The sequence below is a fragment of the Botrytis porri genome (assembly GCF_014898465.1).
Source record: "Botrytis porri strain MUCL 3234 chromosome Unknown BPOR_016, whole genome shotgun sequence".
In the NCBI taxonomy this organism is placed as follows: domain Eukaryota; kingdom Fungi; phylum Ascomycota; class Leotiomycetes; order Helotiales; family Sclerotiniaceae; genus Botrytis; species Botrytis porri.
Genome location: NW_024066090.1, coordinates 31,408 through 57,159, shown reverse-complemented (window position 1 = coordinate 57,159; position 25,752 = coordinate 31,408). Strand labels below are relative to the sequence as shown.

The following is a 25,752-nucleotide window of genomic DNA, read 5'->3' as shown; positions in this document are numbered from 1 at the left end:
ACGAAGAAGCCGAATTGGTAACTATTAAAACTGTATATCAATTTCGGAATCGTGACAATACCTAACCCCAAAACCTACATTATCGATATTGTTGATTCAAGTGGCAGAATCTATCCCTCTTATATCAGCATAGTGATATAAAGTCGACATAGGATCGAGAATGTTAGACTATCACTATTGAGAGCTGCTGGCAAAAGTAATAAGTATGGCAATGCTGGTGAACGAGCTTCCGAGACAACCAAGTAGAGTACAGGTAGATGGAAGGTGGCAGGCCACGATCAATAAATACAACGGGCACTCCCAGCATTCACTGCAAATTCGGTTTAAACGCATAGCAATGTGATGGGAAATGAGAAGGTAATGGGGCTATGCACAGTCAACCCTTCGTTTTGAGAACTTACCTGTTGGTATCACCATGGGGATGGTGAAGTCAATATAGTACTATGGTTCACACTGTTGTTATATTGCTTGAGGTTCTAAAAGCTAGGGCTACGAAACGTATTTGCTGTAGTGTCGGAAGACGCTAGCGTCAACGCTAGCGTAGTCACATGATCCCTGTCCCAACATTACCAATCTCATTTATCTCAATATTCAGAATCTCTTCGTTAATAAAACGTTTTTAATTAGAATTCTAAATAATACCTTGATTTTGTTTATGATGATGTTGTGGTTTATTAATGATCGAATTTTTTCGGCTAATTAGGGATTGAGGGGAATGTTTATCTCCTCGAGAGTCTGAGAGCTTTTGGTTGTGTTTTTGATGAACAATTCAATTTGTTTAATGAGAATACTTTAATGATATACATTATTCTTTCAACCGTTATTTATTGAAAAACTAATTAGAGTATTCGAAAGAGCTTAATTGATATTATTATATGAATTGGCTTCAAATTGATTGAATATATAGTTGTTATGATATTCAAGTAGAAAGATTTTTTTTCAAACCAGCTAAGTTATTTTCAATCATTTCAGAATATCTTTACTAATACTAAAATTAGTATTAATTGAATTGTCTTATTAATCTAAATACACTGTAAGCTTTTATTTCAATTGAATTATGTTACGACGACATCTAACATACCGAGTCACCTGATCAGAAAGTCACGGGATTAGAGATTCCCACTGGATCCCACTGCTCCCACCTGGTGGGACACGATGGGATCAATGGGACAACAAGGAACGAAGGTCTATATAAGGGAATGGGTTTCATTACAATGTAGAGCTTCGTGCTCAAGAACAATCATTAGTTTCATTACTATAGTTACGAGAATTGCAACCAGTTACAACCTTATTGAATTCCTACTTGAAGTCTAGTCTAAACCACCTCGAGAGATCTCTAGACACTTCCACGTGACCCTAGAGGCAGCTCCCGTAACAGAATCAACCAGATTAGAATAAGAAATAATAATCAATTATATTCTACTCTCAAAAACTATTACTAGTTGAATTGAATTACGAAATATATAATAAAGAATTATTAATGATAATTAATATATTTAAAAAATAACAAGTTTATTTGAAAGGATCAAAATACTTAGTATAAATGTATACAAATTATAAGAACTTGATTTATTTTATTATAATGAAGTAATTAAATAGATAATAGGTTAGATAATTGGAGATTATAATTAATTATAATTTTAAGATTTTATATATTAAAGGATCAGAAAACACTAAAGTTAATACTCTTAGCTGAAAACCAGAATATTAAGAAAATAAGTTGTACAAATTATATACAATATTCAAAAAAGAAGGCGAATCATTAATTTATAATACACCACAGCTTATAACTACTTATATATTAAAAGACAATTATCTTAGAAATCAAATCCAATTATATTACAATAAGAATGCTACAATTATACATATATATAAGGCAATAAAACTAGAATTCATAATAGAAAACGAAACCATATATTTTCATAGGAAAGTATACATTCCGAATTAAATAATTAAGGAATTTGTAACAAAACAATATAAATTATTGATATATAAATATTAAGGGATTATAAGAATATTTATAAAAATCTAGGAAATCAGTTACTTTCTATAAATAAGAATGATAATTAAAGAAGTTATTAGAAATTGTAACACTTGTATATATAACAAGTCATTACAACATACACTATATAGTCAGCTTTAAACCTCAAATATACCTTCTCAATTATAGAAATCCATTATATAGGACTTTGTAATTAAATTATTACTCTTAAAAGATTCTATTACAAAAGTTGAATACAATACAATACTTAATATAGTAGATAGATTAATTAAATTTATATATATAATATTATTCAGAGAAATATAAAATATTAAATAATTAGTATATATATTTCTTAGAATTATAATAAATATATATAGAATATTAAATAAGATAATCTCGAATTAAAACAAGCTTTTTACCTCGAAATTCTAAGCTACCTTATTAACACTTATAAGTATTAAAAGAAAGCTATCAACAGTTTTCCATCTATAAACAAATAATCAAACAGAAAGAATCAATCAATCAAATAATAAAAGCATATCTTAAATGCTATATAAATTATCAACAAAACAATTAAATAGAACTATTACTTATAATATAATTTATATATAACACATTGAAAACAAAAACCATAAAGATAATACTAATATATATTAATTTTAAATTCAATCCTAAAGTATATCAAATATTGATGTTATAAAAAGTTAATACCGAATTAGTAATAATATAAGTCGAACAATTGAAAGATTTACAAAAACAGCTTGTTTTTAATCTAAAATTTATTTCTTTTAGAATAATAGTTTATTATAATACGAAATATAATATGGAATCTATGCTTAAAAAGGGGGATAAAGTTTATTTGCTATAAAGAAATATTAAAACTAAAAGACTAAGTAATAAACTCAATTATAAGAAACTAGAATTATTCAAGATTAATAAGGTAATAGAAATAGTTAATTATTAATTGAAACTATTAGATATAATAAATATTCATTTAGTATTTCATATATCCTTGCTCGAATTAATATCATTAAAGCATTTAATATACTATTTACAGAAATCAAATTAGTTAATCTAAAAGCTATATATAATATTAAAACAATATTAAATTACAAATATATTAAAGGCAAAGTTAAATATTTAATTAAATAATTAGATTACTTATACTTAGAAAACATATGGGAATTTAAAGAGAATCTCAATTGTTTTGAGAAATTATAGGCATTCTACTTAAACTACTTATATCTACTAATAAAGCTTCAATCTCAATATCAAATAATACAGACAATAAAGGATCGAAGAAATCAAAGGAAGAAGAATCATTAGGAGCAAGTGCAATTACAATATCTATTCTCTCCTTTTTTAATTTCTCTTTCTCAACTTTCTCTTTCTTTAATCTCTTATTTTCCTTAATTAAATCAAATTCTTTTAATATACAAAAATCTCAATAAATCATTTCCTTTTCACAATCATAAAGAAACTATTACTATTTCTACAAACGAAGAATCCGAGTATTAATTTTTTATACTTAAATAAAGATATATTCTTCTTTTAAATATAACAATTCTTGCTATCACTCTAAAGATTTATAATTAAAGGATATTTCGAAACCCAAATAATAACAACCTTTCTTATAACAAATATACTTAGAACATTATAAGGATAAACTATCGTTAATAATATAATAACAATTAGATTTAATATATAAATTATAAGAATCTCTTTCAATATTAGAACGCTCGATATAACAAACTAAAGTAAGAATATTATAAATAGAAGTTGTTCTTATAGGAGATATAGTAAGGAAACATTATATTCATTTAAAATCGATTGAAATAAGAACATATTATTATAAACACTTGGGATAAGTATTAAGTTAAGAAGGGAATAGTGTTATAACGGATTAGTAATAGTGGCCGAATTGTAGGCATTTAGGCTATAGTAGTATTATAGATATTAGCTGTAAGATATCATAGGGGTTTAGACAATTTAAGAAGTCTTAGGCTTTAGATTAATATTAGTTATAAGTAAATCTAAATTATAGGATATAAGCTTTAGAATAATATATTCTAAGAAAAGTAGAAATAAGAAATGGAAATAAACCTGGCTAGAATTAATAATACTTTAGAAGATTAGTTTCAGAATAAAAGGGTAATTAGAGGAACAAGAGTTTAGGGACAAATATTATATAACTCAAAGCCGATCGACTTATCAATCAACTTATTAATCAACTTATTGGTCGACTTTAGAACGAAGATCTATATAGGGAATAGGTTTAATTATAATATAAAGCTTTATACTTAAGAACAATCATTAATTTCATTATTATAATTATAAGAATTATAATTAGTTACAATCTTATTGAATTCCTACTTGAAGTTTAGTCTAAACCATCTCAAAAGAACTCTAAACACTTTCACATAACCCTAGAGGCAGCTCTTATAACATTAATTAGATTAAAGAAATAACACTAGAGAATATTCAGATTTGATTTAATACATTTCGTATACATTTTATTAAACAAAAGTATAAATTAGATGATATATATAATATAAATGAAATTGGATTTGGAATTGAAAATACTTAAAGTATATATATTATAATCGATTTTGTTTAGAAATCGAATTAGAAAATTATAATTGATAAACAAGAATGAATAATTGTATTTGAATATATTAATATAACTAAAAAGGCTTTATTATTTATAATCATTTTCAAGGCTCAGAATATAAATTCTATATAAATTTCAAAGAATATACCTCAAAACTAATAGTTCTTTATTAATACAAATGAATAAATTTCAAATAATTATAAATTAAAATAACTAAAAAGGATTTTTGAATCAGAATTTAAGAAAATGTTAGATAATTGATTTCGATTTTTAATTATAAATAATTATTTAAGTTATATTACAAACAGCTTTATTGTTTTCTATATAAAGAAAGATATCGATTTACTTATATTATTTTCTTATTACTTCTATTTACTTTAATTATTTAATATTACAATATATAAACTAATGAAATAATATTATACTTTAAAGATTGATTAATATTCTCGAATTAATATAAAGCAAATTTAAAAAGCTGAATAAATAGAACTCTTTTAAAATATTAGAAAAAAAGCATTAAATTCTTCTAATATTAAAGTTAATTAAAGAAAAGCTAGTTTAGTATCTTTTTGTTACGGGAGCTGCCTCTAGGGTCACGTGGAAGTGTCTAGAGATCTCTCGAGGTGGTTTAGACTAGACTTCAAGTAGGAATTCAATAAGGTTGTAACTGGTTGCAATTCTCGTAACTATAGTAATGAAACTAATGATTGTTCTTGAGCACGAAGCTCTATATTGTAATGAAATCTGTTCTCTTATATAGACCTTCCTGCTCTGCAGAACCTACAGTTCTGTCTTGTCTGGATCCTCTGGATCCTATGGATCTAGATGTTTATTCTTCGATCCCCTAGATCCTCTAGGTCCATCACGTGACTTCCTGACCATGTGACGCGGTATATTGGATGCCGTCGTAACACTTTTGCCTTACAAAAAGTATTCGATTTATTATTATTTAATTCCTCCCAGCAACTTTTCACTTTATAAATGAGAATCTTCAATCAAGATCTAAACTTATCTATACTTAAAAGCTCTTTTTTAAATAAGATAAAGCTAAGGCAAGCAAATTAGATCTTTAATAAAGCTTTAGTAAATAATGATTTTCTTATATTATTAATTTATTAATATGCTAAAAGAATAATTAAATTTATAGAATCTTAAAATACTAAAATAGCCCTATTTCAGAAATAGCTTATTAATATTCAAAAAATAATTGAAATTCGAAAAAAGAAAATTAAAAAGAAAAGAATCAAATTACAAAATTAATTTGTCTTTAATAATAAGGAAATATTGAAAATAATATATAAGACAAAAAAAAAACCTAAGAAAAAAAAGCTACAAAAACAATTATATAAATATTCAATTAAAAAATTAAAAAAAAAATTAAAAAAGAAAAGCTAAAGAATAATTCAAGTAATTTAGAATTGGAATTAAATGAATATATAGCTTATAGAATAAGATTATATAAAAAGAATTGAATTTTGTAACCCGGTTCCCCATATGACCTGGTTTACCATAAGTTACGTTATATGAATGAGGACAAACTCTTGAAAGTAACCTCGATCACATAACTTACATAATTTGTTTGTTGGACCAGGACGGAAGCGGTCATTGCGGCCGCTATATCCGCATCAGGCTCAATATCATTATGGTGAGCTCAATATCTTTTGTTCATTCCAAACGTAATGAGTCCATTGAGCGGCTCCTACATTTATCTTAGCTATTCAAGTTACGAAATCGCATATACCAGCTTAGAAGTTATATGCGCCTATAATTCATGTTGAATCAATTAGTATAACCGCGACCGTGCGAAATCTCACAGCTCTGAAGCTACCAGAACCTCGTCTTCAACCCTTCTACCTCCCGTTTCCACAAGAACTCATTTCTTTGCACGACAGGCCATCGCACATTAACAAATCGCCATCAAAATGGCAACTCCAACGCCAGGAAAGTACCCCGGTGTAGCAGCGACACCTCCTGTCTCAACCCCATTTTCTACATCCCATCTAGCTTTTTCTCCTCATGGACCGCGTTCTGTTGTGCCGTCTCCCTCTCAAATCAAAAAATCTAGTCCTGCGGGAACCTCAATGTCGAATCAAGCATATAGTATGGGGATGGTGGGATTTGATAGTCCGTCTGCGGCGTTGGCGTTGGGGATGGGTGCGGATGTTGTTGGGGATTTAGGCATTGATTTACAAGGAATTGGGGTATTGGGTGGTGGGCCAGGGAAGGATGAAGAGGAGAAGAGGAGGAGGTTGATGGGCTGTGTGGAAATTTTAAGAGTGAGTTCAGTTGGGTTAAAGTGGTAGAAAGAGAGGGGGATGTTACTTATGGTTGATTTATTGGGCAATGCTAATGCAATTTGTACAGCCTAATAAAGGACGACTCAGTGAGGCAGGGCTCGAACGATTGGCACGCAGAGTTGGATTGGAATGTTTGTGGGAAGATATGATGGGAAGCGCCAGTAATGGACGCACACTTATTATAGCAGGGAATGCTCTTGCGCTTGATATCGATTTTGCGAATAATATTGTCCAGAAAGTTTCACTCTCGTTTCCCGATGCGCCGGAATCCGTAACCAAACATGAGAAGACAGCTTCAGATATACTGTTGAGGGATTTACAATTTGAAGCTGGAGAGAGTCCGTTGACGAAAATGCTGGATCGATTTGCAGCGAACTTGGAGAGATTAACGATGTTAGATAAGTTGAGTGTTATACCTGGACTCAATTGTCATGAGGCGGTTGCGGGAATCTTTTGCAGTTTGCATAAGTTACATACTTGGGAGTTGGTAAGATTGAAGGAGAATGATATGCTAGGAATGGAGGATGAGGACATCATGAGGGCTGCGCTGTGTAACAGGAGTGGCATACCGGTTATGCATTCAAGGGAGAGACTAGGGTTAAGTCTCGATTATTGGCAGGAAAAACGACGAATCCCAACAAAGGGGCAGAAACAGAATAGAAAAACATGGTCATTACTGGTGGGGGTTGCGCCGTTACCTTCATTGGTGGTGGGTGTATATACTCCTTTGCGTGTATCTGATAAATGGATAGCAGATGATGTTCAGCAAGCTAATCCGGCGGTCGATGATATATTTCGAGCAGCCCAATTACAAGGGGGGCCGATCTTGAATTGGTTGGAACCTGACAATACTCTTTTACCGACTAATCCCGATATCAAGACAAATGATCTGAACGACGGAACGCAGAAATTTCCAGAAGCAATGTTTGTTGCGAAATTCGATCCGCCGATTATAGTACCATATGCTATCGCGATGCAGATATACCAATCGACGCAAACGCCCTTTGACTTTTCAGAAATCACAACGTTTGATGGCCTTATGTTTCCGTTGAGTGCGGAGGAAGCTTTGAAGACTAATGAGACACAAGCCAGAACTATCACCACGGAGAAAAACATTTCGGTTTGGGATAGAGAGGGAAGAAAAAAGGTAGAGCAACATATTAATACGTTGTATATTGAGAAGATTGATTATGGAAGGAAGGTGGAGGAAGTATCGTTTGGTCACCCTAGACAATTGGTGGAGATATTGCCATGTTTAAGACAATTTGCTTTATTAAGTACCGTGTTGAGGAAAAGTTTCGAAGCGGAAGAAACTTCAAAATCCACATTGAAAGGTTCATCAAAATCTGAACCTCTATCCAAATCTCCCGAAATGGATACGATAAATCCTCCAACGAAGAAACAGGAATTTGAAGACTTTATGAAAAGTATCACTACATCTTCAACGCCAACCCCGGTTCTGAAGGAACCAAAAAAGGACAAGAGGGCAGATTCAACGCATCTCGATGTTTCGTTAACGTTAACTCCTGTGCCTAGAGTAGAAATCGTATTTGAGTTCAAGAAGAGGAGCGCGAATGTGATTTTTGAAATTCAGGGGAATGGCGGGGTGGTGGTTGTACAGGAGAATATTCTCCATGGATTCGGCGAGGGAGAGGATGAAGTGATGCATGGCATGGGAGAGGAAAGGAAGGGGAGAATATTAACGAGAGATGATTTGGGCAGGATGTTGGAGGTTTGTGAGGATTTGGGGGTTTGGGTTGAGTGGGTTAGGGGGAGGTTGTAGAGGGGGGTTGGTTTGGGGTGTGGAACAACGGCGGGAAAATAGGATGGAGGAGAACTTGTGACGTAGTTATGTGTATGATACCCAGCGAGTTGCTATTTATTTATTGATTCGTTTGATTCGTTTTACTATTCTAGTACAGGGCATGGCATGCAAGTGAGGTAAGTCTTATTTACAAGGTTTTTAATACAACAAAGTATGGAGACAATAGAGCCGAAGTCTCCATATCATCAAGTGAAGTGCGCAATTCACTTTCGATTCAAGCCCTCAAGTCTAAACAAGTCCAAACAAGTCTCAACAATGATATTCATATTCAGACTCATATTCACATCCATATCCTCATTCCATTGAATCATCTGTAAAACTGCAACAACCAAGTAAACCAAATTCAGATATCTAAATCTCTTTTCTTCAGCTACATTTGTATCTGCATCACTCTTGAACTTTAAGCAATCTTCAGTCAGGTATATCTGCTTTCAAGTTCCTCCATCACTCTCCACTATTCCCTTCCTCTCTGAGTCTCTCCGAGTCATAATCTCTCCCAAATTTAAGTCGAGCAAGCCACAAATAAGACATATCTCTCTCCCAAAGTTCCCTGAATAGTAGTAAATCCCTCCATGATAATAAAACAAAACAAAAAGGTAACCTGTAAATTGCGAGACCGCGTAGAACTCCAACTACTCCTCTTTCAATTCAATCATCCATTTCGATCCGTTCCGGTCCATGCAATTCGCCAGTCCATTCGTAATAAACACAGGGCAGTATGCCAATCAAGTCGAGTGGAGGTTGTAGCAGTAAGGTATAGAATCACCCACTTGCCATAATTTCAATACCCGATTCCCCGAAGCCGATTCCATCCACATCCACATTCCAAGCTCACTCCCCATACCAAAGAAGTAATCATATAAAATTTTCATTGCTCATTATCCGTATTTTATCTTTCACGAAAAGTATTATCAAACCAAAGAGAGTCGGCCATTCAATAATTAGCGAACCATTTAATCAGCTTCCGCTAATTGAATGATTAATTTACTAGCCAAATCCAAGAAAGGGAAAGGACTAGTAACATCTTTTTCCTCGCACAGCATACCCTTTGCAGTTTCATATCCTGCACATTTGAAATCCACTAGATAGACACCAGGTTCCATTTCATAGAGTTGGATATCGAGATGCATGATGACGCCTGCATCGTTGGCTTCAGATTCATCCTCTTTTGGCATCGAGGAGGGGAGTGCGGGACTAGAGGTTGAACTGTTCAGGGAAGCAATGGAATGACGTCGGATATCTATCAACAGTTAGAAAAGATTCTCAAATGACCAAGGAATCACTTACCAGTTTTCTTCCAACGAACATGAAGCACCCATGGATCTTCCGGTAACTTGTAGTTTCCTGGCTTATCCATACCACTAAATCTATTTCTCTTTGCTGAAGTGTCATTCAAAGAAGTTTCGCGATGTAGAGAGGCGCCACTTCCATTTGGATCATCGTTGTCATTGTTATTTTCATCGCGATTATTCCCATTACTTTCATTCTGACCAGGCGTCCATTCATCACCAACTAACCATTCGGCCCCAAGCTTTTGAAGAGCTCTGTAAATGCATCCAATCGCTTCAAGAGGTTGATTTCGAGATCGGATTCCAAATTGCCATTTTGTGGGCTTTGATTTCTTCGATGGAACTGGAGTCATACCTGCTGGTTTCTTGCCTTCATCGAGTTTCGCCAGAGTTCTAGAATGTGGATTTAAGCGGCGAACTGTTTCGGCTTTTTCAGCGTCGGTTTGAGGAGATGGTTCGATGGCCTCTGAGTGAGATGTTGACAGAGTACTCTCCTGATGACCAGATTTGTGCGTTTCCATAAACTCTTTATGGTATTGTGGAATACTGCTTGGCAATATTCCAATTTTGCTAACATAGGGTCTACCAAATGATCTATCAGTTCCAATAGAACTACTAGATCTCGGTGATACGGCATCAAGGAGGGGGCTAGGTCGAGCCTGAAATGGCACGACTGCTGGTTGAATGTTACCGGGTCGCTCCTTAATGGCAACCGAAGGTGAATTAGGTAATGAGGGAGGAATTGCTGAGTCGTAAGCTGGAGGTGAAGGGATCTGGAAGAGAAGTTGATTTTTATCATCGAGGAGATTTGCTGGTTGACTGTTAATTTATACCCAGAATAGAATTTTGAAGTAATGGATAACTTACGATTAGCTTGCATCAACTTGTTCTCTCGAACAATAAGATACGCATCTTTGATGGCCGAGGGTTCTTCCGCAGCCAAAGCCTCTTGAACATCTTTGATACCATAACCCATTGTCTTACTAATTTTCTCAGTAACTTGCACATGTAATTTCTCCTGAATGGCTGGGCTGGCATGAGGTGCAATTGCTCGAGGATTGATAGCTTTTGCGGGGTCGACACCTGTATCAATGAATTCTTCCACCGGAGGTTGCAAATAAGCAGGTAGATTTGTAGTGAACCAAGGATCATCTCGAATATCGGCAATGGTAGCTCTGTAGACCGGATTGACTGCCAGCATCTTCTTAATCAACGCGGCAGCTTCACGACCCATATAACTAGGGACATTGTATTGACCCCTAGCAATTTTCGCAAATAAAGAAGGAATATGTTCATCGTCGAAAGGTAATCTTCCCACAAGTAAAACATATAATATGACACCACAACTCCAAACGTCGACCTCGGGACCAGCGTATAATTTTCCATTAATGACTTCGGGTGCGGCATAATTTGGACTTCCGCAACTTGTTTTGAGAAAATTCCCATCCGTCATAATGTTACTAAGTCCGAAATCGGCGATTTTGACATTCAGGTTCTCGTCGAGAAGAAGGTTTTCGGGTTTTAAATCTCGATGTACGATCTTATGTCTATGACAATATTCGACTGCGCAGATAATTTGTTGGAAAAATCGCCTGGCTTCATCTTCCCTCATCTTTCCGTGTTGTACGATATAGTCGAATAACTCATTGCCGGCATATTCCAGAACCATAATAATCTCGGAGGTTGTTTTAATGACGGTATATCTGGGAAAGTATAGTTAGCTAGCAAGTAAACAAACCTGACGTGGGCAGTCCTCACAATTTGATAATATGAGGATGTCTCAACAGCTGAAGGTATTCGATTTCTCGCTCCACTCTCCCAGCCATATCACGACTGATCAACTTCCTCCTTCCGATAATCTTCAACGCAACCTGTTGACCTGTCACTCGATGGACCGCCAATTTCACCTTTCCAAAGGAACCCTCTCCGAGCGTGCGTATGACTGAGTATGCGCCTACTCGCTGCTCCGTCTTCCTTTGTGGTGCCGGCACGGTTTCCATCCTCCTGCTGTTTCCATTTTGCGAATCACGACGGGAGTGTGAGCCGGCGTCCGAGGCTCTATGTTGTGCGCGAGCGTTTGCAGATGGAGCCAGAGATATCTCGAGCTCGCCGTCATCGTAACGATTCATGACTACGTTTATAGGGTATTTCAATGTGGTTGAATGGTGGTTTATTGACTCGGGGTAATTGTTCCGTTGTCGTTGCGTCAACCCCACCAAAGATGATTTCTGGTGGCTTTCAGCAGGTCCTTGGTTGATACAAGCTTCGAATCAAATGTGAATCACTTGTTGTGAGTAATGGTTGAGGAGTCAGAAGCAAACCTTAAGAGTCAGAAATATTGTCAAGGGTATAAGAATTATTGAGTGAATAATAAGTTGAAAGAGTCTTCTGTTGAGATTCGAAAAAATTGAGAAACCTTATGAGGGAAAAGATGAATTGTGGTTCCAGTGCTCAACCAGAATCCGACAGAGGTGGTCGATGCGGGAAGCTCTAGGTAGGTAGTTTTAGCGATATCTGGGGAAGTGAAGGGGATCGTGGTCGTATTTAGTGTCAGGGGGAGGAGAAGAAGTAATCATAGGAGGGAGGGAGGTGAGTTCTGGAAACTGATATATATTTATATAATTGTCCGATATACTTCATGTCATGAGGAGATAGAGGTAATGTTGAGATGATAGTGCTCGAGTATATAATTTTAATGGTATTTTTCTACAGGATCATTCATTCACACGAGCTCTTCACTCTGTCGACCATTGAGACGCAATTCACGAGGTAAAATCCCAACCTATGTATAGTGTCAAATCATCGACAAGTATCATAGAGCAACTAATTCATACCAATGACTTCATATGAAGTATTAGATACCTACATCTTAGCCTTGAGCATAATCTACATAGTAGCTGACGTGTATCGGTACGAATTAGCGATGTGACAGAGTTGTGACGAAATTCGAAGAAAGGAAACCAACCTACCGGCACCTAGGCACCTAGCAATCAACTCTCAATTGCAAGTGAATTTGGGAAATCTTGGGAACGTTAGTCTCGTCATATACTGAGAGTTATATACACCTCCTCTACTATGACGGCGGTGTTTATTATCATCATCTTGTTCTCCTATGTGATATAATTCAATCGATTTCCACATCATACACTCGTTTTGCGACTGAGCATCCGATGTAAAGTTACTGATTATTGAGTAACTCAAATCTATACAACTCCTACAACATTACCAAATACCATCAATCTTCTCTACAGTATTTGCCAAACCCAAAAGTCCAAAGAATGGTCACAATTATACTATAAATCCAGAAAAGTATCAAATTCCCACTCCCAAAAAGATACCTACCTACCTGCACACCAGCCCTGTCCCGCTTACTAATCCTCCTCAAGCTAATTTCCTAATCGAGCAATCCACGCCCTGCTTGATATCTTATCGAAAAATTAAATACTTCACATGCCCAGCTCTCACCCCTCACCCCTCACCACCAATAAACATCTCCTCATCATCCAACAAAAATGTTACTCTCAACCTCTCGCGCATTGCCGCACACATTGCGCGCAATCACTCGATCGCACACAGCTCCATTTTCCAATATACGACGCTCAGTCTCAACATTAACGGAAAATCCTCATATTGTTTGTTACCCCTCCTCATTCTCAAATCTCCCCCCCTTCTCCTCCTCTTCCCCTCCCCAGCCCAATAAATCCAAAGTCCTTCTCCCCACCCCCAACCCAACAAAGCTAACCCCCTCACTCCTAGTACATCCACCCACCCAGCTCTTCCTCCCCCCAAACCCACACTCTAACCCTCCTCCCCACCACCCCACCAACCCCATCCCTCTCCCTCGGCACCACCACCACCCTCCCCATCACCCCTCAATCCTTCACTCCCAACCCCCAATTCCTCCCCTTCCTCTCCACCATCCTCCAAAAATACGCCCATCTAGACCCACAACTCCATTCGCAAGCCGCCGCCTTCGCCACCACCACGACTCATTTCTCCCTCTCACCCCCGTCATCCTATCGTCAAAATAAAGGCGGCAAGTCCGCAAAGGGAAAAGACTCCGGAGCGCCACCTAGTGCAAGTCAAGGTATTTTCTCCAATATCCTCTTCATCCCATCTACCACAAACTACCCCTCCCCTTTCCCATTCCCCCAAGCCCATAATTAACCCTCCTCCAAGGCGGCGCCGGCTCCGGCGGCCACGGCGGCTACATCCACCTCTCGGATACGCGCGCACCCCCCGACTACGGCCGCATCGCCTACCCGGAAGACATATTCGGATCTCTCGAAGTCGACGCGACCGGACAATTCGTCGAAGGAGATTCTGGGAAAGCGCCCGGAAATTGGCAAGACTCAGGAACCTACCGCATCGTCACGCGTGAGGGGATCTTCGGATTACCGGATTTCTTGAGGGGGAAATTGGTGGAGGCCTTGAAGGAGGAGGAGAAGAAGATTAATGGAAACTAAGTTAGAGAGTGAAAGTAATATGGATGTGAAAAAAAGGACTGGAAGGGAGGGGATGAGGATTATATCTGACGGGGTGGTTGGGTTGGACTATGAGACATCTCTGAAATTGACGAGAAGGAAAATAGACAAGGGTTATGAATGATAAATTTGGTCTACATTGACATATGGAGGGATGCAGAAATGGAGGCATGAAAGCACGACGAGAAACGTGCATAGATTGACGGATGGTTGGCGATGATGATGCGCGCCAGTATGTATATTATGTATTATGATTATCACGCGACTCTCTACTCCATAGCCATACTATACTATAATGAGGATCTATCTGGGGAAGGAAAATCCGGAGAAGTTGTGGGGTAAATACTACAGTGAGATTAGATTATCCCCAGCTTTAGCTAAAGACAGGGCCGGGTGGATAGGTATGGGCACAGGCCAGCATGTCAAAAAGTATCAAAAGTATCACAGTGATAGAGAAAAGAATAAATGTCATCTGAGTTTCATTCTCTCCCAGTTAGGTCAACCATCTAAAAAGTAACCATCTCGCAAACTTAAAAGCAAGATCGACCAGAAGGATTTGACCTTCAAAATGCAACAAAAATAGACCTTGTCGCCAAGCCATTATCAACTTTCTCCCACCCAACCATTGTTACGCGCAAAAAACAATCTATTTCTTAACCTCAGTACCATCGAGTCCACCGAAAATCTAGAACTTGGTTAGTCTAATTCATTTGCCACTTGATTAGAAATCAAACTTACAGTCTCCATCATAATACCAGTGATTTGATATGGGTCGGCATTTGAAGCGGGTCTTCTATCCTCAAAGTAACCGTAACCCTTGGCACCACATTCTCTTGGAATACGAATGGATGCACCACGGTTGGCAACACCATAAGTGAAACTGTCGATAGAACCGGTCTCATGTCTGCCAGTAAGACGCATGGCGTTGTCATCTCCGTAAACTGCAATGTGCTCCTTGTGGCGACCCTCAAGCTTCTTGATAGCGGCCTCAATGTGCTTCATGCCTCCCTCTACACGCATCTCAGCACTTGAGAAGTTGGAGTGGAGGCCAGCACCGTTCCAGTCACCTGGAATTGGCTTGGGGTGGAAAGAGATCTTGGCGCCAAATTCCTCCGCGACACGGTTCAGGAGGAAACGAGCCAACCAGAGGTGGTCACCCACTAAAACAAGAGTCAGTGATTATTGAGATTAATAATGGAAACAGGGGGTACCCACTTTCAATACCATCGCAAGGACCAACTTGGAATTCCCACTGAGCTGGCATAACCTCGGCGTTGGTACCAGAGATCTTGATGCCAGCATTCAAGCATGCCTTGTAGTGAGCCTCGACAATATCTCTGCAGAAAACCTTGCCAGTACCAACACCACAGTAGTATGGGCCTTGAGGACCTGGGAAGCCATTTACTGGCCATCCGTAAGGTCTATCGGACATATCGAGGAGAGTGTACTCTTGCTCCAAACCGAACCACGGCTCGTGGGACTTGTGTGCCTCCATGAGCTTGGCAGCCTCATGACGGTAGTTGAACTTGTTTGGGGTTCCATCAGGATCCCAGCACTCGGTCAAGACCAAGATGTTTGGGGCACCACGGAATGGATCTGGGAAGATTGCGACGGGGCGGAGGTAGACATCTGAGTTGTCACCGGGGGCTTGACCTGTTGAACTACCGTCGAAGTTCCATTCTGGGAGATCGTCAAGAGTGAATTGACCGCTCTCTGGGATCTTGGTGAGAGTCTGTAAATAGAAAAATTACATTAGTACATGACTCATCTGAGGGAATTTTGGGGGGAATTTTTGTTGAGGATTGAGTTGGGGCGCAAAGCCGCGGGTATGTGTGTGTGATGGATCCATGTGCTTACCTTTGACTTGGAACGGGTACCGCCAGTGGAATCGATCCAGATGTACCTTTGTAAAGGATTAGATTTTGAAAGAGGGGAAAGACGTATTCCATTAATTAGCTTACTCTGCCATGGCAGATCCCTTCTGGTCGAGCGCCATGTATTTCATGAGCTATAATGTAGAAAAGTAACGGTTAGTGATCTGTTCTGTTTTGTTTTGTTTTGTTGCGCCGATAGCGGGGTATGGTTGTGAAGCACCAAGATTGGTGTTACCTTTGAAGGAATGGGAAAAACTTACGTTCGCCGTGTAGGAAACAGTTGTTGAGCTAGCCATGATTGCGGATTTATTATGAGAATATGGAAGAGAGAAAATAAAAGAGAAGAAGAGAGAGAGAGAGAGAGGAATGCTTCAAAAGAAAAGAATCGAGGGTTGTGAAGCGGTATTTGTTGTTGTTGATTTGTTGTTGTTGTTGTGGTGGTTGTTGTTGATAGACTTCAAAAGTCCCAAGAGTAGGGAAGAAGAGTGTGGGGGATTTGGGGAAAAGAGAGAGAGAGAGAGAGAGAGAGAAGAAGAATGACTGAAAGAGGAACTGGGAATGTTTATGTATGTGTTGAATTTTTAATTCACTAGATCTTTGAAAATGGGAATGGAAATGGAGATGGAAATGGAAATGGAAATAGAAATAGAAATAGAAATAGAAATAGAAATAGAAATAGAATTGGCTATGATTGTCAGCGTAGATAAGAGTGGGGACTATCGGCTAAAGGAAGAAGAACTTTGGGATGGATGGATGTTCGACTTTACTGTGTATTATTATTATTATTATTATTATTATTATCTGCAGGCCGCAGACCGCAGACCGCAGACCGCAAATACCTAAGTAGGTTAACTCATAAGTGACAGGGGTCTCATGAAATGTCGAGAGGCGTTGCAATAATAAGTGAATATATATTCACGGCAATTAATTATAAGTAAATCAATAGAGTATTCAGTACCTAATTAGAATGGCCAGAATCAAATCAAGCAAATCAAGCAAATCAAGCAAATCATTAAAATTGGAACGATGACTCTGAATGCTTCTCACGGGCGGAGCAAGAGATACATTGTGGAGGGGCGTGTTGAGCGGGCTTATGAAATTGATGATTTCATATGGAGTAATAAGAGGGAGAGATATCAGGAAAGAAAGATGGATGGATGTATTTACTATATTATATGCAGTGGGATCCTGTATGAGAAAGTTGAAAGAACCTTGGAATTCCCACTCATTGCAATCTTTCATCTTGCTGAATGTATCGTAGAGAATAAATACCAGGTAGATAGATGGATGATAATTATCTGGTATCTGATATCAGATATCAATCTTTTCTTTGTCCCCAAACCCCCATTCACCCATTCACCCATCCACCCACTCATTGCCCAATACCAACCATCAACTAACATTTAATAAATACCATCTATCTAACTTATGTGTAAAAGTGTGTTTGTTACTTGGAGAGTCTTCTGAGACTGTCTCCCCCAGTCCCGTTTATTGACATACCATGTATACAGTCCCTTTGGATACATATCCTCCGTTCAAAGTTACAACTTTTGAGGCATATATTACTCTACTAAAAGATTCATCCTTGAAAGATTCCCTGTCAGTGAGTGTTCTTGTATCATGTATCATGTATCACATCACGTATCTCGTCTGATGGAAAATTATATGTGGTAATCATCTTCACATCACATCTATTAGGATAATTGTTGGAAAAATTGAGAAAGTCTAAAACAAGAAGCGCAAAAATAATAAATGTGCTACTCTTCTTACCTTCTTTCTTTGAATCTCGTCGTTCCCTTTTCGCAAATTGTTCCGCATCGTCACAATTCAGGGGCAATGCATACTATATTAGTCCGTCTACCTAGTACGAGTGTACGAAGTAGTACTCTGTACATCTCCTGGGCCGAGAATGCAAAAAAGTAGTTTGGTCAAATGTGTCCATCCATACAAATTCAAAGGATCTACAAAAGAATTTGATCGGTGGTTCCATCATGCTATCGCTGTCGCCGAGCGGGTTCAAGTATCGTGATTATCATATTTGACTAATCGAGTCAATCAAGTCATTCAAGTCCAATCCCACCCAAAATGATACTATACATATCTTCAAGACCGTACTCCGTACTCCGTACAAGACGGGAGAATCTCTCAGCCAGCTTCCAGCCATTCCATACCGTTCACATGGATGAATTAATTGTCTTACCATCATCTTCAGCCCTTTCGAATGGAATTCCTTTTTTCTGTCCTGATATCTTGTTTCACCACCCAAAAACCACGCAAACAGCGTCTGACAAACCCAGCCAGACATTGCAGATATGGCACCAAAAGGTCTGGTCTCTAGACTCCATCGAACACATACAGCGTGCGTGCATCGTGGGAACTTTGGAAGGTCCCCCACACAAACAACAACATGCACATCTCGCCCAATCGGTCTATAGCCAATCAATAGTAACGTAAAAAGGTTTTTAACCTCCCCCGGTTTATCATTGCCTCTATCTGATACTACCCACGCGCGCACGCTATCACGACCTGAATAGGGATTCATGATTCTCGAGACCAAGCAAAGAGTGGAAATGGCCGAATCCATGGCGTGGCTTTACAAATAGATTGCTTTTTACGGGATAAAGGATGGAGGTTTTGGGATGTTGGGACGATATGATTCGGTTCAAGGTCCAAGAATCCCTTGGTCTGGCCGAGATCTTGAGTAACAGAAGTCATGGATTCTGATAAGAAGGCTAGAATCTGATTGGGTTGATTAAGCCCAGTTCGTAAGCGTCCCATCTAATCATCGATGCCGTCGTCCGATCTCGCCTTATGCTTTTGGTTCAGAATAATAAAAGAATTGATGGTTGGATGAATGAATGAAAAACCAATAGGAGGGAAATACAATTTGTCGGGTTTCATCATGTGATCTACCCTCCCGCTCTAAATTTATCCCATTGGGAAAGTCCTTGAAACTTGAGACATTAATCCGTTTCCCCTTTCATCCATTGTAGATTTCTTTCGTTGCATTCCTCGAAAGTTTATTATCAATGGATTCAATAGTAACATCTTACACCTCACATTTTCTTCTCCTGAATGAAAAACCTCTCAAGATGATACTCTCCGTACTTCATCAGCATCTTGGCAATTGTACCTGAATTACATATACAAATCGGCATCTCCTTCAACTCAGTATCCTACAAGTCGAACATGACAGAACTGCATGTAATTCTATTCGAGGCCAAGCCCCTTTCTGACACCGACTAACAGGCGAGGTCGTACTTCTCGGGCGTGCTCGCGACTCATTTCTTTGTTTGTATATTTGCCTTTATTCGTTACCCTATATTTGTCGGAATCAGTCGGTTTGCAGGTTTCAACGCTTTTCTGTACCTTGATTCACGCAGGTACCAAGACCATCAGCGTGCCATTAGGTCTGGAAAATTCATACCCAATGTTTCGTGGAAGTATCCTTGAAGATTGCTTGGTATTGTTTCTCCAGTACACACACCGTTTTTTCTACATTCATGGCGGTCTGTCGTGGGTTCTCGAGTCTCGATACTTTCAACCTATGTACCGTACGGCGCTTTCATATTGTGAATTTTGAATCGGTGATACCATCCATAGCTACCTTTCGCGAGAATTTCTAGAAACTAGCATGCGACATCTTGTGTTCCACCAGTCAGAACTCAGGGCTCAGGGCAGCCAACGGCTCCATGCTTTAATTTTCAGTTCACGAGTCTCTGATACGATCTCGTATTCCTTTTCTTTGAACTCAAAAATCAAAAGTACGGAATATTATTTCCTCGTACATTACAGTACAACAAATACACCTCCAACTCTGTGAAACGAAATCTGACAGAGTCATTCTCTATAAATAGTTGTTTTCGAACATTTGCATAGTGCGGCTACAAGCGGGTTATAAATGATGTGCTTTGGTATCACATCCACTTGCTACCCCCCCATCCATCGATGGAAAAATGAGGGTCTCCGCTCTCGGATTTCCCTGGATGTGCTTCCCCTCCGTTGATAAGATTGTAACAGGTCGATCCATTCACGTACCCGCCCGCTGTCAATCTGCAAGATCCGACTCGGTAAATGGTTCCGCTCATTCTGGCACGTATTCACGGCTTTAGACAATTTTCGCGTAACGGCAGCTGAAGGCATGGAGATCGAGAACAAACGATTTGTGTATTGAGATGTGGTGGCTGATAGTTAAAGTTTGTTTGTTCATTCTAAATTTAATGACAATGAAATCGGTGGTGGTAACAATCACATCGGTTTTCGACAGCATCACATATTCAATTAGTAGGATATTGTTGAAATCAACCAAATTTTGTCAAGTGAGAGTAGTTTATACGAGGCGATTTTGATGGTGGTGGGACAGAAAATTGAAGCCCTATAATTAAGAATTCATATTCTCAATTCTAGATTACATTTTTCATTTTCCATGGCGAAAATAGCATTATTTCCATCTAGCAAAAATCAACCTGGGAGATCAATACATCTATATCTACTGGGTAGATTTTACTATATATTCATCCATACTAGGTATTCTAGCATGATCAATTCATGTCGATTCTCCTTCGTCTCAGGTGTGTTTATATCTATGCATTTATATATACTATATCTCAAATATAATTTCTAATTTCTAATTTCTACAACCCCATCTTTTAACAAAAACAACACTATAATATTGATAACTTTAAAGTAGCATACTATATTGCTATATGAACATGAATACATATTTATAGAAAATATAGGTGTGAGGATGGAAAATGTTGTGCTTGAAGGGCTTGTTATAGAGGTTGTGTGTATGTGTGTGTATAGGTATGTAGTTCCTATCCAGTTTGAGGCTTTGAGTAGTATTAGATGGAGTGACTAGAGTGACTAGAGTGACTAGGTAGGAAACGAAAAACTTGAAAAGAGGAAGAGGAAGTAAAGTATACTAACTAACTCACTTATTTACTAACTCATGAGTCATCCAGATATACACAATGTATTTGTACAATTCGATACGGAGTTTGAGAGACGGTTTGGATCTTTGAAACAAATATTGTAGAAATGTATAGCTTTCTATATATGTAAATTTTACTTGAGGAGGTAGCTTCCTTTTCCGTGTATGTACTTATGATATGTGAGATATACGATTATGAATATAATATACAGTATGCTGGCTTGGTACTTGGTAAGAATTTGAGATAGAGATGGAGATAGAAAGTTATATATATTTGAAGAAGGAGAATGAAGAACTATGGCTCCTCTTGAATTTGGTTGCTTGGGAGGAAAGATTCTGTCTAATAATTTGTCTACGATATACATACCCTCCCTACTTATATCTATCTGAAAAGATTTGATCAGAGTAGTTAGTTGCGCATAGTGAGTTTTACATAGCTACCAAATTTCTTAATTTGTTTGACTCTGGCGAGGATTTGATGACTTGTTAGTTCGTGTTGATTGGGGTGGTAATTTGAGTAGATATATGGTTGATATTCTTCGCTTTACCTTCATCGCTTTCGACGATCCGATGTCAATCTGATACAGTACTGTACTCTCTTTGTCTCCTCTTCTATCTAGAATGTCGATAATATCGAAATTCTCCTTGATGGTAACAAAATCATCAGCATCTGTCTGCATTTCATTGAACATCTCACGCAACACTCCGACATCAAACTCGGATGGCTCGAAAATACCCCACATAGTTTGGCAGATTGGTGTTGAATCCCAAAGTAAATGAGACCTCTGAGTTTGGTTCATCGTCGACCTAGTTCTGTTTTCTGGACGAATCGAAGTGTAGGTGGATGTTGGAATTGAGAGGGCTTGGAGATAGAGTGATGTGTGCGAAAAGACATTTCGCGATGGGAATCGATGGTAACTTGAGAGGTGAAACTTTACAAATTGAAGGAAGACCGTATGCTGATTGGGAATCTTGGGGCTATCATGTCCGATATCGAAACGGGGAGCTGGGAGTTTGATGTTATAGGGACCCTGGAAATCTCCATCGAGATATTTGTGCGCAATCTTCATGGGGCTAGAATCTAGATGCTACAAAATTTGGAATGGGCAGATGACTTGAGAAGCAGTGGGGAGGGAGGATAGATCTTTGTAAGGAAAATGTTAGGGGGGAGAGGTTTTTTGGACTACCATATAAACAACCAAACTAATGCAACATGTCACTCGAATAGACAAATTCACACAGCGACAAACTATTACTTATCCAGTAAACAATTTCATTGCAGAAACTACGGAATGACTAATGAAGCATACAAATGAGCGTGCTCTTGCGGGTGATTTCGCATGTTCAACTTTCATCGTGTAATTCAACTTTAATAGTTCAGTATTTCCATTAGAAAGAGACCATTCGATTAACAAAAAATGAGAGTATGAGACGGTTCATCCTCCACATCTCCACGTCTGCGCACAAGCACAAGCACTCAAGCAGAGCTTAATTACAGAACCCAAGTAATTTAGAGTGGCGTGGCCTGCATGTCCACCAAAGTTCTGCATGCCAAGCTACCAGAGAGACTGGGTCTGACCTCCTCAGTTTTCTTGTACCAGCTATTGTTAGAGTAGTCGATCTGTGAGCCGGCAACCGGCTCTTCATACCAACGTTGAGCTGTAGTTACGTACTCCTTAGCGGGGAGTTGGCCTATTGTCACTAGCAATGTGGCCTTATACCTGGTCTTTGCGGGTGCGTTGACTGTTTGAGTGACATTCAAATCGACCGTCTTGGTTGTACTTCTTGTCGAAGTATCGGTTCGGGTGTACGAATAACTAAGCGATACTGACCATTGAGTAGAAGATGTTGCGACACCTTCCGCCCCGGTAGAGAAGGTTTGGGAGAATGATGACGTGATGCCTGCCACGTGTTGATCTGAAGTTTCCACAGTGACGGTTTGTGAATTCGAATTGGTAAGTGAGACAGTGACGGGCTGTACCTCGGTACTGTTGTTGACTCCTTCGGAGATAGAGGTGAGCCCTGAGGTGTTCGCTGCACTGCTCGCCATGATGTTGAAAGGAGCGATAATCTCTTTCTTGGGAACAACTCTGTCCCATCGGAAAGAGCTGATGCAATCGTTAAAGCAGACTTCCCACATGAATGGGACCTCTTTTATATCGCCCCAGCCCTTGACGTTGTCGTACGCAGTGCCGCCACCCCCTTCGGCATCATACAGTGTAACTGTTTGCCGATCTCCAAGTGACTTCCAGCGGACTACAAGATAGGATTAGTTAGTAATTGCATGTTGAAAGGAGTGCTTGCAAAGATAATATGGAATCGAAGATGTCCGCAGACAAAAGAAAATGCTAAAAATGAGATATAAAATGAGAGTAAAAAAGTGAGAAATGTAATCCGGGTATGAGTGCAGGTTATGTATCTATGAAACTTACGTGAGGAGCAGGTATTATTCATTCCCCAATTTCTGAACGAATGGACCATTCCAGATTCCCATTCGCCCAGGAAAATTGTAGTACGTCTGCCGGTGAAGTTGCCATCGGCGAAGAGCTCGACGGCACCAATGCTTAGATCAACATTTCTCCAAAAGAACATGGATATGTCAGCACTGATACCACTAGTCCACAGTTCACATCCTTCCGTTGTTCCGGTACCCACAAGATCAAGGCATGTATTGCCATAGCTTAGATCGACGACTTTTTTTCCGTCCTCTCCTGGAGCCCAGCCACCAATTAAAGTGACTACCGCACCGATTGGTAAGTTCCACAATACATTACTGGTCTTATCTAACTGGGCATCTGGGACTACATGACGCTTGTTGGGAGTGTAGTCATTGAGGCGAAGGTCGGACCTCGTACCGCGGTAGTTGGGATCCTGATATAACGCCACTGTCCCAGTGGGAACTTGATATGGAACGCCATAAGCAGCCAGTTTGGTGAGGTCTTGGACTACTTGAGCAGGAGTTCGAGGTGGGATATTGAAAAGCTTAATGATGTGTGAATGTGTGTGTAAATGTGTGATGAAACCAATGTAAGAAGAGCTGCTGAAGCAATAGAGTTTAAAAGCGCAGAGACTTTCATTCTTCTTATGGATAATTCTCCGCGAGTAAGGTATTAATTTCTTTCACAAGAGTCCCATTATATCCCATCGTTTCTCATGATTTTTAACTGATCTGCGCTGTGTTCAAACGCCTCCAATACTTTTTGCCTTGGCCCTGTATAATAGACGGCATGGATCTCCGATTACATGAGGGGGGGTTTTGATAACACAAGCAGGAGACTGCCTGAGCCGTCAGAAGGCTGTGTGTGAACCTTGGACGGCCGTTTGATGAATTGCAATTATCGAATAGATTAAACGAACCAAGCGAAGATCTTTCTGGCTACTCGAATGGCAGGTGGAAGCCACGGAGCCAGGATGAAGGCAAAATCATTCTGGCGAGTCATGAATAGTGCGATGATCTTACTATAAAACACAGTATATGCAACAGCCACCAATTTCAGTAATATCACGGGCATCATCCGAAGCAATCGAACTAAAGCAGCACAAAACTCCCATCTTTGTGGGTTGCATTTCTAGCCACTTACCAACCAAAGATCATCGGCTAGCCACTAGCTTTTCAGGCAAATTCACCATGACTACAGGTCTTTCACTGCACATGAACTTGTCGAACTCTGTTGCAGAATGCGCCCAGTCCCCAGTGAAGGACAGCCAGCGCATCAGTTATGCAACATACACTTGAACATTGTTTTGTTGGTGTAGCCTCGACAATGATTATGGTATCTTCATAGTATTCGTATTGTGGTTATTGATTTTGTATGTTTCTTCTAGGTTTGTAGCTACTAGAGTTATATGCAATATCGTTGCCGTTGGCAAGAATTTCATGTTCTGAAACTTTTGGATCTTCGCGCAGGAAAGATGGGACTAACCTTCTCGGGCTAAGAATTCGATCTGCGAGGGAACCCCAAAGTTTTTACCCCAAAACATCTGCATGTTGCCTGAAAGAATACACTCGCAGAAGTGATAATTCAGTCTAACTATCGGCGAATCGGTTCCCGGATAGAGCAATCAATGTGTGGTTGCACTAGGCGGGGAACCATGACCTTTCAAGACAAGCCGGCCTTTAACGTGGCTTCCCATTTCAAGTTGAGTGATACGCGATTGTAAATTTGGTTACCGCATATTGAAACTGTATGATTCCTCTTTGATACCTAACTCCAACTTTCCTTGTGAGACTTGCATCCTCTGCTACACGTTGTGATGCAAAATCAAAAGCGATCAAGGTACTCAATCAAACAAATTGTGGCCATATAATGAACAGCATGAAAAGCAGTACTCGTTCAATTTCATCTCATGCTACTAGGTGGAGATGATAATGCTACTCAGAATATATAGATTGGCTCGAGTAACACATAGGAGATATGGACCCCAAACTTCTGGGAAATTTCTGTCAATCGACCA

General features: G+C 38.9%; 6 protein-coding genes across 6 annotated transcripts; 2 read left to right on the top strand and 4 right to left on the bottom strand.

The window, feature by feature from the left end:
- Window positions 1-6,287: 6,287 nt before the first annotated feature.
- EAF01_010242 (uncharacterized protein) lies at window positions 6,288-8,675 on the top strand (the record flags this gene model as incomplete). Its single annotated transcript, XM_038918499.1, has 2 exons — window positions 6,288-6,871; window positions 6,960-8,675. Exons 1-2 carry the CDS (start codon window positions 6,518-6,520, stop codon window positions 8,673-8,675), a joined length of 2,070 nt encoding a protein of 689 aa, XP_038765724.1. The 5' UTR covers window positions 6,288-6,517.
- A 995-nt stretch (window positions 8,676-9,670) lies between these two features.
- Window positions 9,671-12,135, bottom strand: EAF01_010241 (uncharacterized protein; the record flags this gene model as incomplete). The annotated part of the gene is made up of 4 exons (XM_038918498.1): window positions 9,671-9,957; window positions 10,005-10,817; window positions 10,874-11,709; window positions 11,765-12,135. The coding sequence occupies 4 exons, from the start codon at window positions 12,133-12,135 to the stop codon at window positions 9,671-9,673; spliced, it is 2,307 nt and encodes a 768-aa protein (XP_038765723.1).
- Window positions 12,136-13,518: 1,383 nt separating this feature from the next.
- Window positions 13,519-14,472, top strand: EAF01_010240 (uncharacterized protein; the record flags this gene model as incomplete). The annotated part of the gene is made up of 3 exons (XM_038918497.1): window positions 13,519-13,638; window positions 13,763-14,093; window positions 14,186-14,472. The coding sequence occupies 3 exons, from the start codon at window positions 13,519-13,521 to the stop codon at window positions 14,470-14,472; spliced, it is 738 nt and encodes a 245-aa protein (XP_038765722.1).
- A 664-nt stretch (window positions 14,473-15,136) lies between these two features.
- On the bottom strand, window positions 15,137-16,660 carry EAF01_010239 (uncharacterized protein; the record flags this gene model as incomplete). Its single annotated transcript, XM_038918496.1, has 6 exons — window positions 15,137-15,175; window positions 15,229-15,650; window positions 15,706-16,222; window positions 16,348-16,393; window positions 16,452-16,498; window positions 16,625-16,660. The coding sequence occupies 6 exons, from the start codon at window positions 16,658-16,660 to the stop codon at window positions 15,137-15,139; spliced, it is 1,107 nt and encodes a 368-aa protein (XP_038765721.1).
- Window positions 16,661-21,746: 5,086 nt separating this feature from the next.
- On the bottom strand, window positions 21,747-22,652 carry EAF01_010238 (uncharacterized protein; the record flags this gene model as incomplete). Its single annotated transcript, XM_038918495.1, has 2 exons — window positions 21,747-22,385; window positions 22,608-22,652. 2 exons carry the CDS (start codon window positions 22,650-22,652, stop codon window positions 21,747-21,749), a joined length of 684 nt encoding a protein of 227 aa, XP_038765720.1.
- A 155-nt stretch (window positions 22,653-22,807) lies between these two features.
- EAF01_010237 (uncharacterized protein) lies at window positions 22,808-24,737 on the bottom strand (the record flags this gene model as incomplete). The annotated part of the gene is made up of 3 exons (XM_038918494.1): window positions 22,808-23,553; window positions 23,730-24,334; window positions 24,655-24,737. The coding sequence occupies 3 exons, from the start codon at window positions 24,735-24,737 to the stop codon at window positions 22,808-22,810; spliced, it is 1,434 nt and encodes a 477-aa protein (XP_038765719.1).
- Between the last annotated feature and the right edge of the window lie 1,015 nt (window positions 24,738-25,752).